This window comes from Telopea speciosissima, chromosome 2 (genome assembly GCF_018873765.1).
Source record: "Telopea speciosissima isolate NSW1024214 ecotype Mountain lineage chromosome 2, Tspe_v1, whole genome shotgun sequence".
NCBI classification, from domain to species: Eukaryota; Viridiplantae; Streptophyta; class Magnoliopsida; order Proteales; family Proteaceae; genus Telopea; species Telopea speciosissima.
Window position 1 is genome coordinate 7,187,064 of NC_057917.1, and position 17,219 is coordinate 7,204,282.

The 17,219-nt window shown below is 38.3% G+C and overlaps 1 protein-coding gene across 2 annotated transcripts; it reads right to left on the minus strand.

Annotated features, from left to right (window-relative positions):
- Positions 1–4,081: 4,081 nt before the first annotated feature.
- Positions 4,082–10,275, minus strand: LOC122652418. Of its 2 annotated transcripts, XM_043846153.1 has the most exons (6): positions 9,982–10,275; positions 9,168–9,253; positions 8,109–8,986; positions 7,040–8,075; positions 4,915–5,098; positions 4,082–4,809 (listed from the first exon to the last, which is right to left on the minus strand). In XM_043846153.1, exons 1-6 carry the CDS (start codon positions 10,088–10,090, stop codon positions 4,178–4,180), a joined length of 2,925 nt encoding a protein of 974 aa, XP_043702088.1. In that variant the 5' UTR covers positions 10,091–10,275; the 3' UTR covers positions 4,082–4,177. The 2 variants fall into 2 exon arrangements, with proteins under 2 accessions (XP_043702088.1, XP_043702087.1); XM_043846152.1 differs by having other exon boundaries at positions 7,040–8,986.
- Between the last annotated feature and the right edge of the window lie 6,944 nt (positions 10,276–17,219).

The following is a 17,219-nucleotide window of genomic DNA, read 5'->3' on the forward strand; positions in this document are numbered from 1 at the left end:
GATGGTGAACTGATCCGGATTCATGAATCTATTTGCTTCACAATTTTTCATGTAAATGTGAATTATATTTGGGTCCACCTACATATTTGATTCAAGGAAGATAAGCCCTAATATAAATACCCCTCTTATTTGTGAACCAGTATTGATTCTTATTCATCGAGCTTGAAGAACGAAAGCCTCAACATACGTTTTTCGTGGTTGCGAGAAGAAGGCTGAAGAACGAGAAGAAGCTTGAAGAACGAGAGCATCTGGAGAAGAAGGCGAAGGTAGAAGAACGAAAGCCTCGACATACGTTGCTCTTCGTTTTGCCGAAGGAAGAAGAAGGCGAATGGAGAAGGTTGTCGTGGAACCTGCAACTGGAACTGCAACTGGAGAAGAAGGCGAAGGGAACCTGCAACTGAAACCTGCAACTGAGGTTGATCCAGATTCATTGTAATCTCTCTCTCTCATTATATATCTCTCTCTCTCTGCAAGATCAGTAGGGTTTAAACAATGTACATCTGAGTTTGTGATTGCAGGTCAGATTTGGGTTTCACTCTCTCTCTCTCTCACTCTCTCTCTCTCTCATTATCATACCTGAAATCAAGGGTAAGTGTATGAGTTCATTTGTTTTCATTTTTCATACCTGAAATTGTGTGTATATGGGTTTCGATTTTAATTTCCTTCCTTTGCTGCTGTTGATAAAAATCTACCAAAATGCCCTCATCTTCCCCTTAGGATTTAAAACTGATTTTTTCCCCCAAATCGATTTAGGGTTTGAACCCAGGTGTGACATCGTTGAGATTCTGATGGCATTAAAGGAACAAAATTGATATGTTAAGAAGACTGAAAAAAGCCACACACACAAAAAAAAAAAAAAACACGATTCATACTGCTTTAGCAGTACGTGACATAGTTTAACTTTGTGATGCTTACTTCACATCTGAATTGCGCCAATGCATCACCTGAGAAATCTTGGTCCAAGAACTTTTTCACAGCACCTTCCTGTTGTACAGAACTAACACCATCAATAATGTAATAAAAAACAAAAAAGAACCAATCTTTCACTGGTAGAACCATTCATGACATCAATTTTCTATAACAAAAAAGGTCCATGATTAAAGGGAATATGAAGTGTTACAGAAAGACTTTGCTTATAGTGAGGGACTAAGGCAGTGTATTTTATACAGAGATCACTTGGGCAAGTTTGGTCTCTATCAGCTATTTTTGTACAGTTAAACTTGGCTCTCCCATCCTACAAGAGTGGAGTACTTTTCAATATATGGTGATGGATTCACTTGACAAGGAGCAAATTAAGACATATATTGCTTAATTGGTAAATATGATGTTTCCAAATTATAATGAGATGGGAATGAATGATATTAGAAGGACCACGTATCAGGCTCTTCAGTACATGCATGCCGGCCATTCTCGGCCATTCTTAGGCTTCTGATGAATTGAGATTTTCCCCTTCAGACCATAATCAACACTTTCTTAATTTATCTTTTTGCAAGTTGAAGATGACAAGGGAAGAGTCCATTTTGGCAAAGTCTGTGAAGTCCTGAACTTTGAGGGCGATACGACTATGACAATGCGGAGCCCTTTTGAACTACCAACTGAGCTGCATGTGAGAGTTTACTTGGGAGGGACAAGTGGAATAGACCTTCCATTCAAAGGAGTTAGCTAGTAGTGACACCTCAATGGCTTACCTTCTCTCTTCACAGATGAGGAGATGATTTTCTTTCCTCTTCTCTTCTTTCCACCTAATTGGGTTTTTAATCTTATTTTGGTGGAGTGCAACAATGTGGAGATATTGATCTCTCTAGCTTGACAGATTCCAAGACTTTCCAACCTTTTTGTATAGAGAAGAGAAGAGAAGAGATGATACAATCCAAATTTAAAGTTGAACAAAAACTTCTGAATAATGATCATGATTCATGACTCATGACATATTATGTGGACTGTAAATTATGGTCTCTTTGGCTTAATTTTTCTTCTTGTTTTGGCTCCTATTATGTGGACTGTAAATTATGATCATAATTCATGACTTTAAGAGATATTTGGAAGTTCTCACTTACTAGTGGGTTTCCTTTCTTTTCCCTTAAATTAGGGTAAAGTTTGGTGCTTATACTGTTGAAGTATGAATACGAACAAGATATTAGGTTCAGTTCCATTTGGGTACAGATATACTGGCCTTGAATGGCGCTCTTGATTTGATTTGAGATAAATTACATCAGGGTGACAGTTATTGGTTCATGAGTGAACAATATTGGCATTGGTGACTTACTTTTAATACAGTAAATTAAATTTTTTTTTTTGGTAAAACACAGTAAATTAATTAAGAATATTTTATCCTGTGTTCCCTAATCAATGAGTACTTGATGGGTCTTTAGTTCAAATTGGTAGAGCACTTGGAACATGAGCATGTTCCAAGGGGATGGTGGTTCGAATCTACCAAGGCCTAATTTTTTTTAAATTTGGCATTTTATAATTACTTTGGTTATGTTAAGCGAGGATGTCGGAGCAACATACAAGGGAGTTGGAGGACATCCTTGATGCTGTCAAAAAACTTGACCTTAACAAGTGATGATGTCTAGGAGGAGTGAATAGGATGTCACAATAGTATAACAACTTTTTAAATCTATATTTTATTCATGTAATGAATGATAATGACAACTGTTGGATAATAACTCTATTAACTCCCATTTTAATGCAAGTTTAAACATTAGTTGTATGCAAAATTCTTCATAATTGTTTCATTTTCTAGCCATATAGTAGCTAATGTGATGATAGGATTTATCTGAACCAAACAGTTTTTCATACAGATTCAATCTGAATCCAACTGACAGAATCAGGGAAACCAAACAGTTTTTCATATAAATCCAAATAGAATCCAACTAACAGACTCAGGGTAATCAAACAGTTAATCTATCAGGACAATGGATCCATTGGTGCAACACCAATTGGGTCAACACCAACATCAATGCAACCACCATTGGTTCACCGAACCAAACACATCCTATGAGTCTCATTGGGCAGCTAAGAGAAGCATTGCCTAACATTTTGGCATTTTGGAGTTTTTGTCCCCCATTCAATGATTTGTGCGCAACAATATGCACAAAAGCTGTTTTTGTTGAGAGGGTTTGCTATAATGTCAGAGTGCAGTTTCCCATCCATGAGGGGTGGGAAATCGAAACATCCAATAAGGGGTTTAATGAGGAGAGAATATGAGATCCACGGATGAGATGTTAGAGGGTTTAGTTATCAACTCAATGAAGCTTAGAATATCCACACTTAACTGGTTGCGCATTTACCCTTAAGCCTATGCAACCATGAAGAGCAGCTCCTTGAGACGCTTAGTAACACTTCTATCTGCACCCCAAGAACTCCCAACTAAAGTTTCCAAAGCATCTGAGTGGAACCTCATCTTCCTCTTCTACAAAACAAAGGAAGCATCACTAACTTACCACACCGACAGAGTCCAATAACCAGACAACAAAATTGCTCCGATCACAGTCAGTGGCTACTACTCAAAATTCATTCAAACCCCTCAACCTTCTGGCGAATTCTCCAACCTTGCAAAACCCATCAACCTGCATCCGATACATTGCAGAGTTAGGTTTGCAACCTTCATGTGCACTTCAACCATGATCTTGTAAGCCTCTATCGCTCTTCCTAACCTGCATTATTAATTAAGATACAGTACGTTACCACATCTTCATCTCAATGAGTACGATTTTTGCCTTCACCAATCTTCCTTTTCTTCGCAAGTTCAGTCATCAAAACCCTGAAACCCACAAGGCATGTTTAGCACCTGCAGTATTCCATATCAAACATCAACTTCCTTGCAATCATGTAATCGAGTCATTCCATGGTTGATTACACTGAACCTGTACCCATGACAAAAGAAACTCTATGTGGAATACTCCTATTAATTTTCCAAGCCATAACCACTTTCTGTTTAGAGATAATCTTAATATCATCAACACCCTTATAATGGAGCTGTCATTTTGAATGTTGGAATTTCCTCGTCCATCCAATTTACATTCAATGTGGAAGATTGGATTTATTATTATTATTTTTTTTTTTAATTCTCATCTACACACTCATTTCAATACAAGTATGCATCCCTATCCACCTACAAAATTAGAAAAGAGAAGAGGAAAGATAAGAAAGAACCACCTTTGGTAACAACTCTTTACATGCTAATTACCTCCTCTATCAACTCATCAAGTAACAATTTCTCAATTTCCTTACCCAGTACATCAATTTCATCTCCTAGCTCCAACCACCTCATCTCTCTCACCAAACCCTTCTCTGATGCCTCATTACTTCCTTTTTGTCCCTTGTCCCCCAGCAACTTCCATAGCTCTTCCACGAGATGCTCTTCACACCAAGTAGCTAATCTTCTTGTTGTGGGCTTCACCCAAGGATGGGGGTCCATGCATGGCCAAAAAATCTCCGTCAACCCATTGTTTATACGATCAAACAACAACCTCCTTTCCGACCTTGGCCAAGTCAATTGCTCCCCATACTTTTTCTCAAGCTTCTCAAACACCTCGGAGTCTACAGGGATTTCCAGTGAGTGCCAAGCTGACAAAATCATTTCCCGATTCACACCATCTAAACCCGAGTCAACAAACACATCAATAACATAGGAGAAGTCTCGATTCTCTCCAGTTCTCATAATGCCCAAATTTTTGCCTTTCTGTTCTAAATGATTTACAGATTCTTCCCCCGTGTCTTCATCACTTGAGACGTTCATTCCAAATTCATCCCCATATGGATTTGAGGTCTCCAATTTGAGAAGTTGAAGCTGCATCCGAAGACCTGAAGTGAAAAAGATGGGAAGTGAAAAAGATGGAGAGTGAAAAAAGAATAAGAACATGAATGATTATGGGCAGAAACAAAGAATCCTCGAGTCAGTTGACTAACCATTTAGATCAGCACTAACCCTCTCAAAGCACTCAGAACCAGATGACATGTCTTCCACAAATGGCTCTAGAACTGAAACTGGACTAGGCTGATCGACCTCTTTGAAACTTCCTGGAGATTCTGATTCAGGTAAAGAACAGTTTGCAGAGAGCAAACCTTCCTCAGTGTATTGTTCTGGTGCTTCCTGAAATATTATGACATTAATCTAGAGGAAACCAAGAGTGGCAACACAATAACAGATAACAAGTAATTTAACTGACTGGGAAACCAAGAGTGTCAAAGTAATAAATTGAGAGAACAGAAAAATCAAAGGGAATGACCAAACAAGCATCTGAAAGTGTGAGCCTACAGGCTCACTCCAAAGAAAGGGTTAAGGGAACAATTTGAGGCTTAAAAATTACATGGATTGTTGGGAAGCATACATTCATTAGATCCAAAATCAGTTGTCATTATAACAGGACTTGATAATTACCCTTTTCTGAAAATTAAAATTTTATTCATTTGAGGAAAATAACATATAAACAACATATAACAAACTTACTATAAACTGAAATGAGGATGCTGAGATGGATGAGTGGTAAAACTAAAAAATATAAAATAAGGAATGAACAAATTAGAGCTAAGTTAGGAAGAGCTTCGATACATGATAAGTTGCGAAAAAGTAGTTTGAGGTGGCATGGACATGTGTAATGGAGGCCTTTGATTGCTCAAGTATGGATGGGTGATTTGATTCAGATTGAAGGAGCTAAAAGACCCAGGGGTAGATCTAAAATACTCTAGGAGCAATGAGGAAAGGTGTGCATAGCACAGATTTGACTTGTGCTTTTTTAAAACATCACTTTCCACTGTTACATGGATAACTACCTTTGAAATAAATCACAGAAGAAAGTAAGCAATTCCAGCAAATAAACTCCCTGATAACTACATCATATACAACAGTACAGAAAATCAGCATACTCAACTGGAGGAGATGTACAGGGCAAGTGGTCAATAAGAAAGAATCATGATGTTTTAGCTCAAAACTAGGTTAACCAAGAGGTGTTCAGAACACAGGGTCAAACTAGATAAAGGAAAGACCCAAATCAGCCAGTGTATATCAGCACACCCAGTTCCCACAAAGAAAAAAGAAGCCTCACTGGAGATGTGCTTTCAGTTAAACTCTTTGACAACATAACATGAAAAAACCAAAAGCTCTGCCCTCCCCCCTTTCTATCTCTCCAAGGGATGGAAGGGCAGAGGCCTTTGGTGTCCCCTCCAGTCAAGAATTGGGGCAAGTTAATCAATCAACATCTGGAAACAAGTTACCCAACTAAATAAAACATTGGGGAATGTCAGCATTCACAGCCCAAAGTAAAACTTCAGTTCACTTTCTGCACCAATTATTAACGCCCACATGTAGCCTCAGTTACTACACAAGGAAAAATAAAACAGAAAAGTAATGACCCAAAAGTCTTGATTATCAAAGAATTTTTTTAAAAAAAAAATAAACATAAGAAACTCCCACAAAACTCTGATGAGAAACTGTCCCGGTTAATAAAATTTAAGATTGGAATGGAAGGATAAAAAAAATATGGAGAAAATTATCATTAATCATAACACCATCAATTGCAAGAAAGACGGCAGCATACAAAAAAATCTCATTGTTGCAATAAGATTCTGAACATAAAACCTCATTGTTGCAATATGATTCTGAAAATTATTATTCGTATAAAAACTGAACCTGTTGATATTTAAAGTTTTGACATGCTAATTCTAGAAAAGAAGGCATGTACTTGCAGTGTGTCCCATGTACTTATTATTCATCTACAAAGTGAACCTGTTGATGTTTAAATCTTTTAACATGCTAATTCTAGAAAAGATGGCATGTACTTGCAGTGTGTCCATTTGTACAGAGAAAAAGTTCAGTATGCATTTAACTGCCTAAAAACACCTGCTTCCAAACACATCAATTTTCTAAACTCCAATCTATGATTGCATTGTTGCATTGATGCTTTCAGACAAACAGACACCGAAGAGCTAAGAGTTGAAACAAGTCTAGCGATCATAGAAAATTATAACAAAGAAAATGGTGACAAGCAATCAATTGAACATGTTTGAAGAGGACATTGAAAGAGAGAACCCAAACCTTTAGAATTGATTCATTAATGTCATGAATGGAGGATTCTTCAACGATATCTAACATGATACACTCAGTTGATTCAGGCAGTTGCTCTTCAGAACTGGGTCTGTTCATATCCCGAATCTCAGGAACTGGCACTTCCTCAACAATCAACCTCTTGTCTGCTACATAAGAGAGAGGTTCAGGAATAATAGGTTTTTGATCAGCTTGATCCCTCTCTACTAGATTCTCTCTTGGTTTGCCCAGGCTCAAATGAGTTTCCTGTTCAGCATGATTATTCTCCCTGTTTGTGCTAAAAGAAGAGCAAGATTTTTCATTCTTGGATTTTAGGTCCCTGAGAAAGGAATCTTCTGTGTGGTTGGAATTTCTGATTCTTAACCTATGTGATCCCTGATTGATAGCTTTTGACATCAAACATCTGTCATTCCCTATAGCTCCATGACCAATGCCTGATTTCGGACTTCCAAATACAAAAGACAAAGCTGGAACGGATTTAGACCTTCGATGATTTCTAGAATAGCCATCTTTCCAACCATCTCTACTGCTAATACCAATAGGGCTTCCCCACCTTGCTATTCCATCATTCCTTGCCAAGCCATCACCTGATCCAGATGTGAATGGCTGGGTTTCTCTATCAGGCATAGCAAGCATCTCACCAAGCGTGCTGCGGCTGCTGCCCTTACCAACCAATCCCAATTCTTGATACTGGCTAGTCATCTTCCAGCTTTCTGAGAGTCGCTTCTTTGCCTCCATGCCGACATATGACTCAATTGAACATGATGATGATGGGCTGTACTTGTTCTTCGGGTCAAGATTATGTCTAGAAGTTGGCGGCACTGCCTCTAATTCATTTCCGCTCTCATTCCCAGCATAACCTCTGAGCCCTATGCTGGACACCCTTACAGAACTATTGCTTGCAACTTGTCTCGTTTGTCTAATGATCTCCTTTGCGATTTCTCTGGAACTTTTAGATCTATGCCTCATATTGTTTGATGAATTTTTCCTATTCCACACCTCCGCAAATAACTGATGGTTCTCAGAACTTTGAGATTCACCATTTATCCTGCACCCGGACTGGAAGCCTATGGAAGAACTTGACGAGGCAGATCGTGATGCATTCTGTGCCTTTCCAGTGTTGGGCTTCAAAACAACAATCCTGGTAGGCAGATTACAGTCCTCATCCTTCTCTTCAGATCGAGATTTCATGTTCTTCATCAAACTGTAGGCACCATCTCTATCATGGCCATGGCCAAACTCTTTCTGAAGTGAGTTCATAGCTTCCCACTGGTCAGTTTTGCGCTCAGCATTCCAGCATATGTCAGTGTGTTCATGCTTTGAAGCATTTGATGATTTTAAGACTGTTATGTGACCAAACTGTTGAGGGGGTGGGGCCTCATGGAGATCATAGAGATGTTTTGTGAACGGAGAATCTGGTTCTTGAAGAAAGTTTAGTAAGAGATCCTTATTGGCGTTCAACACCTTTAGTGCATCATGGAATTCCTTTGATTGTCGAAGCTTCTCATCAGTCGATAGACGTTTTGCATCGATGAACTTTTGCTTTATGAATATCATATTTGCATCTCTAGGTTTAGCATTTGCTATCCCTTTCTGAACTGATGGATGACTCTGGTTCTCTGCCTTTGATGTTTCCAGGACTTCAAAGATATCCTTGAATTCTATATACTCCTTATCTTGCTTCTTTCTCGAGGGACGGGACTCATATGATGGCTTATTCTCTATAGATGCAGTTTTCTGGAGGTAGTTTTCTGAGAAGATTTTCGGTTGCTTATGGACAGGTTGTTGAGGTGGCAGTGCATCAAGACCCATCAGTCTTGCAATAACACTTGGAGGACGTTGCTTGGATTCCATATCTTGTGACAATTCTTCCGCTAATAGCTTCTTTTTTGGAGTCTCACCAGCTTGTTTTGAAGAACTTCTCAAATCAAACATAAACTAAAACAAACACAAAAATATACTTGTATTATGCACAAGAGAATATTCAGTATTTATAGGGGGAAAAGGAAAATCAAAGCAAAAAGTCCACCAATATCAGCCAGACTGACACTTAATTCTTCATGAAAGTACATAAAATTAGATTAAAAAGAAGTTAGTGGAACCAGGACAAAGGGCTTACTGAATCATCTCCAGAACCACTACTACAAGAAGTAGAATCAGGCGTGTCATTTAAGGAGTCAACTGGTCTCCTGTTCTGCCAATCTCCTGGAAATAGACACCATATTATTATGACGAAAATTGCAGATGAAACATGTCCGATACTGATCAATAGAAATAACTGATAACCTTACAAAGACAGCAAAAAATAAAGCACCAAGAAAGAGTGGAAAAAAAAATGTTACAGCCAAACATTGGAAATAGAGAATAGCAAGCGATGAACTTGTACTGCCCTCTCCAAGGATAGAGTTAACACAGACAATTTCATTCAAACCACATAATCGTCCAAACGGAAGATTGAAACGCAGACAGAGGTTATTGTGAAAAGGTTGAAGAAGAAGGGAAAAGGTAAAAGAATCCTTCGGACATTGTGTGATGTTTATAGAAAAAAGCAGGGAGAAATCCAGCGCAAATCGGAAGCTCTGAACATGAAACAAAACGATTCAATAAGAGAAGGCCAAAAAGAAAACATTCACCATTGCCAACCAAAAGTAGAAAAGCAAAGGGGGGAAACATCAAATAGAAAGCACACATCACTGATATGATACCTCATTATATCCCTCATACTCATTGGTTGAAATTAGACATAATCATGCTATTAGCACCATAGGCGAAATTCCACGACATAATTGCATCCAAAGCAAAACCCACTATTCTCAAAGCAGAATAAACCAACAACAAAAGAAGAAAAAAGGGAGTTTCAACCAAACAGGAACTCCAAAAGCCAAAAAAAAAAAAAAAAAAAACCCTAGAAGCCATGGCAACTGTTATCTGACCCTCTGAAAGAAGATGAGAGCCCAATTTCTTATGTGAGAGGTTTCTGAACTTTGCTGCACATCCATGGGAGGTTCTCTCCCGACCATGCCACCTCTGAACTCTATCCATACTCACATATAAAAGGCCAAAATCTCGATCTTAGGACACGAATCTAGATCGTATATCTCGGAACATGAAAACGAAGATACGTCGTGAGGACCACGGAAGGATCCGAGAAAAATCATGGTCAGAAACCCCATCTTTTTCAGCTGCTTATTACATCTTATTTTAAAGGGGGAAAAAAAACCGCAGTAAAATTTTTTTTTTTTTTTTTAAAAAAAAAAGTGCTGTCTGGTGAGTGGTGACTCTCTGATCTTAGAAACAAACGAATCGGAAACCGAATCGGAAGTTGCAGAGAAATGAATGGGCGAGAGCGCAAGAGAATAAAGAATGAAGGTCAAAAAATGGCAAGAACAGGTGAAAGATAGTTGAAGCATTGGCTCCCAGGCGGACATTAATGTCTCTCTCCCAATGGGGAAACTCGACCCATATGTTTCGGCTTTCAAGCTTTTTCCTTTTACCTATTTATTACTACTAAGCCATTAACCCCTCCCCCCAAAGAGCCGCGAGAGGAGGAGAATTTTTTGAACTTTCAAATTCCAGATTTCCTGAGACACAAACCTGAACCTTGCGCGGGGAAATACACACCTATCTTACCTTACCTACCAATCTGATTCCCTGATGCCATCGTCCATGTGACCCTGCCCTAATCCACGCGTCGTTAATTTACCTATCCCACGTCAGATAATCCTTCAAAGCTAGAGTCTTTTTCAATGGTAACTGACAAAAATATCCTTTATATTACTAAAAACGACCTATCACCACCATACATGTGATCATTAAGTATTTAATGGCGTGGGCCTGTATTAGGGACACTAAAGCCCATATGCGTGAAATATACGGGTGTCGGGTCCATTCTCGATCGCATTCATTAATTTAAAAGCTTTCATTAATACACCTGAGGTTGCTCAGTATTTGTTAAAAGGACTTTTGAGGTATCAAATTTTTCAAAAAGGAGGTTTGGGTGCTTATTGCCTTATTGATTTAGTCATACTCCAAATTGAATATATTTCCAAATTTACCCCTCTTAATCCCATTTCCAATCATCTCCTCTCTCCTTCGTTTGGTGATGGTTGAGAATGGGATTGAAAGTAAGGGTGTTAATGAATAATCAAAATCCGTTTCCGTATCCGTGTCCATGTCCATTTAACACTATTTGAATCTGTCCGAAAGCTAAACGGATGCGGATATGGATACGGATAGGCTATAGATATCCAAAAAACTATATTTACATGTAAATGGATAAAATATCCGATCCGTATCTGTATACGTATCCATTTAGCACTATCCAAATATGTCCGATAACTAATCGGATGTGGATGCAGATATAGCACTATTCGAGCCGAATCCAATCCATTTACAGTCCTAATTGAAGGAGGTAAATTTGAAGTATGACTAAATCAATAAGGCACCCCAAACATCCTTTTTGAAAAAATAGATTCCTCAAAAGTCTTTTTAACATTGGGCACCTCAGGTGTATTTTACCCTAATTTTAATAACCATCACTATCATCATATAATCTCACTAGGGCTAACATAAGCCTTGCCTGTACCCTATTATAACCAAGGAATGAAGTTTTGCTGGATTTCCAGCACTACCAACTATTTAGTCATCCCACCAAGTGATGAAGAATGATTTTACCAAAAAGACAAAGTAATGAAGAATGAAATAACATGGTGATGTAACTCTATAATTGCACTCCTAGACACTGCTTTCCATCATTAAACCCTCACCCCCTAGTGTACGTGATCCAAACTATCCATCCCAGTCCAATCCAAGGGTGATATGTTTGTAACGTAAGTGGTTCTTTCTTCACCTTGAGTGAAAAGCAAATGTCTTTTTTGCAATGGAGATGTTGCTGTTGTTTTTTCCAAACACACTCAGAAAACACCTAGAAGGATGTTGGATGAGATAACTCAGAGTGGTTACCGGGATGTTAAGAGACTGCCGGAAGAGGAGGTTGGGGGCAAAGGGGAGCAGAGTTAGAGGTAGCTGGACAAGGTTCACACAAGTCGAGAGGAGGGAAGAAAGAGAATGAATTATTTTGATTTTCTATCAAAAGAAAATTAGCCCCCTCTTTGTGCTTTAGAGATATTTTAATTTTTTTTTTCTTTCAAACTTCTAATCCAAGCCCCTTTAAATGGGATAAAACTCATAAAAGTGAATGAGGAGTTCTCATTTAACTTGAGATCACTGCTAAAGCTACTACTGGAGAGAAGCCACACCTATAAAAAAACTGTTACGTGCCTAATGAGGCCCACTCTAGTGCATGATCGTTAGATTGGGCCAACCTAGTATGAGATAGGTTAAAGGACTTGATTTAACGTGTTCCATCAGCTCTGCAGCTTTTGACGTATCAATCAAAAACCTAGCATTTGGTATCAAAGCTGAGCACCATGTCATGGGTTCGAGTCGCAGAAAAGGGCTACCTGGAGTAGAGTGAAAGCTGTCAAGAAAGGGCTACCTGCCGCCAAGCAGAACCCTGGAACAGAGTGGAATCACTTAGAAAGGGCTACCTACAGCCAGAGTGAAAACTGCTTAGAGTGAGAGCCGCCAAAAACGACAGCTGTGGAAGTGTGATAGTCTATTACATGTCTAATGGGGTATGGATGCTAGATTGGACCAGCCTAGTATGGAATAGGTTAAAGGACTTGATTTAACACGTTCCATCAGCTCTAGACCTTTTGGCGTATCGTTCAAGTACCTAACAAGAACACTCTTAACGCAAGGGGTAGATCCCCCCTTTATGGCTCACTTACTGAAGAATTCTAATCTTTAACTAGGATAGGGGGGAAAACGTATGTATCCAAATAAACATCACAAGAGTGCCACAAAAGAACCCAAGAAAGAAAAGTGAACCAAAAGAACAAGATTGACAAACACATGACCAGCAGTTAAAGTAGTAGCAACATTTTGTCAAAAAACACTAGTAGGTGACTCACTGGTTTGTGAAGAACATAATATCACTACCCATGTCTAAATGAAGTCAATCAACTAGTTCCCAAACTCCAAAGATTACTACCATTCACCCTTAATGACTACCTTTATGGACAAAACCAGGCTGCCCCCTTGTTCATGCTGCAACTAACCTGTTGCTTTGTGAACAATATAATATCAATCATTCACCTTCTATAAACTATCTTCGAGTTCTTCGTTTACATGGCAGAAAATGTTGCAGCAGTAGTGAAATTTTTCTAGCATGACAAATAATGTTCCTAGATTACACCTCTATAATAACATAGATCTAAATCCCCTTAAAGAAATGAAAAGCATGATCCAATTTATCACCAAGAAGTCCCATGTGGTGTGTGTTGTGTATATCCGCCATTCCACGGTCCTAAAAGTCGGTTAACCTTTTGGGATTGGTGTGTGGTTTGTGTGATTATACTTTCATAAAAATAAAAAAAAAAATCACTAAGCAGAACACACTAATAGTCTAATACCAGTCAGTATTTCCATTTGAGGTTGGACCATGTAAGGCTTTCTCCATCATACTTTCTGAATTATGTAATTGAAGGTCCAAATGCTTTCTATAAATACAAATACATATGTCATGTTGGAGAAGAAATAAATGAACACCGGGACATGGGAACCCAATGGCATCAGAATGAATTGAAGAAAAACAATCACACTTTTAATAAATCTAAGGCTATGGTTTAGTATCATCAAATAGGGAATTAGAGTTAAGGCTACATATTTGGGTTTTATGGAAAATCAAATGTGTAATTGTATAAACTGCATAACATTCCACAAACTTGGGAAAATCACCAAATCAAATGGCTAACCATTAAACTACATAAAACACCAAATCACCACAGCCACATCTGACGTCTCAAACAGTATGAACTGCCCCCTATTAAATTCCCATTACAACATCACTATTTAGGTCAAACCTAAGTTGATTATCTGAAGAGAACTAAGCAGGTATGAAACAGAGAACTAGTTCTTTCTATACTCCGTTTATTCCTCAAGGCTCCTTTTTTTCAATGTAAAATGGGCTGAAATTATAAGAATGAAAAATATCTAATTGTAAAGTTCGGGCCCGCTTGATAAACAGCAGAACAGTTTTTTCCATTTCTGTGCTGAGAAACTGCTTTTGACCCGCTTGATAAACCTGTTCTGGAAACGTTTCCACAAGACAATTGGAACACCACTGGTGCTTGATAAGATCTGTTTCTGGAACATGTACTGTTACTATGCTTGGTGTTAAAGGGTCCTCAGCTCTACCAACCTATTGCCTTCAACTCTGTTATAGGTTCTTTTTTTATAGCAATTTTCATAAATGCAATCAAAGATTCAGTAGGAAAGAAGTGGGCTCAGTATATCCCTTACCCAATGGCCATGGCAGTACCATTCTACATTGGGTCTTACTTCATAATTGAATGTGTTGGAAGCTTAATATTATTTGTGTGGCATAAGGTAAACAGGGCCAAAGCAGATGCATTTGGGCCTGCAGTGGAGAAATAACAAACTTTGCTTGTTCTATCTGTATATAAACACATCATAATAGCTCAATTACATTGATTGAAGATCAAAAAATACATCAATCCACTGCTGTCCCTATACACCTTTGAAAACTTAAGACCCCATTTAAGCCTTGCAATACAAGGACCCCCTCCTTTCCCAATCTTCAATAATTAAAGAGAATCATCCTTGGGCAACTGGAGGATTAGAGGAATCAATCCACTGCTGTCCCTATACACCTTTGAGAACTTAAGACCCCATTTAAGCCTCATTATCAACAATCTGTTTCATAGATTCCACCACAAGACTACACACCACTTATCCACAATGTATTGTACTCTGAACAACCGATAAATTTAAGTTTTTCACATATCAGGTAATCACTGACCCCAATAATCCATTTGTTCATGGTTTTAAACTTTTGTTCCAGTCAGTAAACTATTTAATTCCAATGATTAGATCAAACAGTGATGAACAACATCTCATACTTCTGGATTTATCTAAGCCTAACTAATATAATCTCATTTCACATATCAGGAGAAGTCCTATACATAAGCACAAGGTCGAACATCAACATTGTCAGAGAATTTTTTGCAATGTAGTAAATTAACGCAATGCTGTCACAAGTTCTATGATATCAAAATAAGAAAGATTAGAGTATCAAGCAGCCAATATGAAATGCTTCTGAGTAGCAATATCAGAAAAATTTGTCCAAATTCAGAATTAGCTTAACAAAAACATGTCTATATTGAAATGCTATGAAACAAGAGAAAAGGGTTTATCATTCACATCTCTTTCTATACTGAACAAGTAGTCAGGTTACCAAATAAATTAAGTTAAAGAAGAGTACACCAACATGGCTAATTTCATACAAACCTAAACAAGAAACTCCAAATCAAGACCTCACACATCTCCATTAATTAATGCAATAAATAGAAAGGCTCAAATTGCACACAATAAGACAGAGCATCTAAACTCCTTAGCACGATGAAGAGCCTAAAGCCAGAACATGTAATTTTAGGTATCCAGAAAGACCACCAATACCATGTAATTTAAAAACAAGGAGACGAGAACAGGTAAGTACAAAGCTCAGACTGAAGAAAATGCAAGAAAATTAACGGCTTTGAAGAATGAGATTTTCAAGATTTCTTGCTTACTAGACCCTTGCGAAAATTAACCACAAAAAGAAAAAGAGTGATAACCAGGCATACCTTGGGAGGTTTGAAGGGGAAACCTGCAAACAATTAAGATACAGAAATCAATTAAACATATTTCCATCACCAAAAAGAAGGAAAAAAAAAAAAAAAAACAGAGGAGAGGGTGGTTGTGTTGGTGGGAATCAATTTCTGAGGTTTGATTCTTGGGACAGGGAGGAAGAAGAAGGGATCAAGCATCGCTAATCGAGTTCCCAAATAGAGAAGAACGATGGAGGAAACAACATTCAGGTGGGAAACCCTAAGAACCACGGCTTTCAGTTCACTCCAATGGATGAACACAGAAGCCGTGGTTCTTAGGGTTTCTATGAACCATATCGCGCATAGAGAGCGAGCGAGAGAGAGAGAGAGAGAGAGAGAGGAAGAAATAGAGTGAGAGAAAGAGAGGGATAGAGAACGAGTTCGACCTTACCTCCAAGATAGAGTTGCAGGTTGAAGGAGCGTTGTAGATCGAAGGACTGTTGCAGCTTCTCCCAAACCGTCAGGAGAGAGTTGATAGGTGAGAGAGAGGTGAGAGGTGTGTGTATCATGAAGTGATTTTAAGAGTTTTTATCGGGCACAAGTTTGTAATTGTGAGCCCAGAAACGACAAAACATGTCCAACATGTTCTGTCAAAAGTCTTCCATAGCACATAAATTTTTATTTATGCTCCCAAGAACATGTTCTACGAAACACCATTTACCAAGCGCTTTTCTAGGTGTTTTCCCGTTTCTCAAAACGGGAAAACACCAGAAACTGTTTCTCTTAAGGTTATCAAGCGGGCTCTTCGTTTCACAGGAAATAGAAATAAGTGAACATACAGATTTACAGCATAAGCCACTATTTAATGCCCAAAATCTATAAAATTATGTAGGGGAAGCAAAATATTTACCCTGCCTTGGTTCACTTCCCACACTTGTTGAAACAAAAAGAACCAAATGTGAAAGCCAAATGACCATGACAACTTACGAAGGCACTAATGATCCTGGCTAAATGAAGAATGAGACAGCATGGTAAAAGTTCAATTCAGGAATAACATGACAAAGGGCCCCACTTAACTGGTCTACAGTTTTCATTCTGATTATTATGTATCAGTATGCGATAAACAATTATAACCCAATTCACACCCGTTTCAGGAATAAGTGACCTCAAGAAAATGAGCAAAACTTTTTTTAATGAACCATCAAATGATTTTAGAATAAAGAAAGCAAAGGTCATACCAAAATCAGCAAAAAACTACCGAATTTTCATCAGCATACATCTAACTGATATGCTGATTATCTGATGCATATCAGAGGCAATCAAATTTGTATATCAAGAAAGACATTTGGATGGAGGGGTAAGGTAGGAAGGACTCTAAACCCACCCAGACAGGAACCCAAGTCAAAAACCCCACTCAGATAGAACCCAAAAATAGACTGAATTTTCAAATCTCTCAAATTAACACCAAACTCTATGAAACAATAGTTAATAGGAAGGAT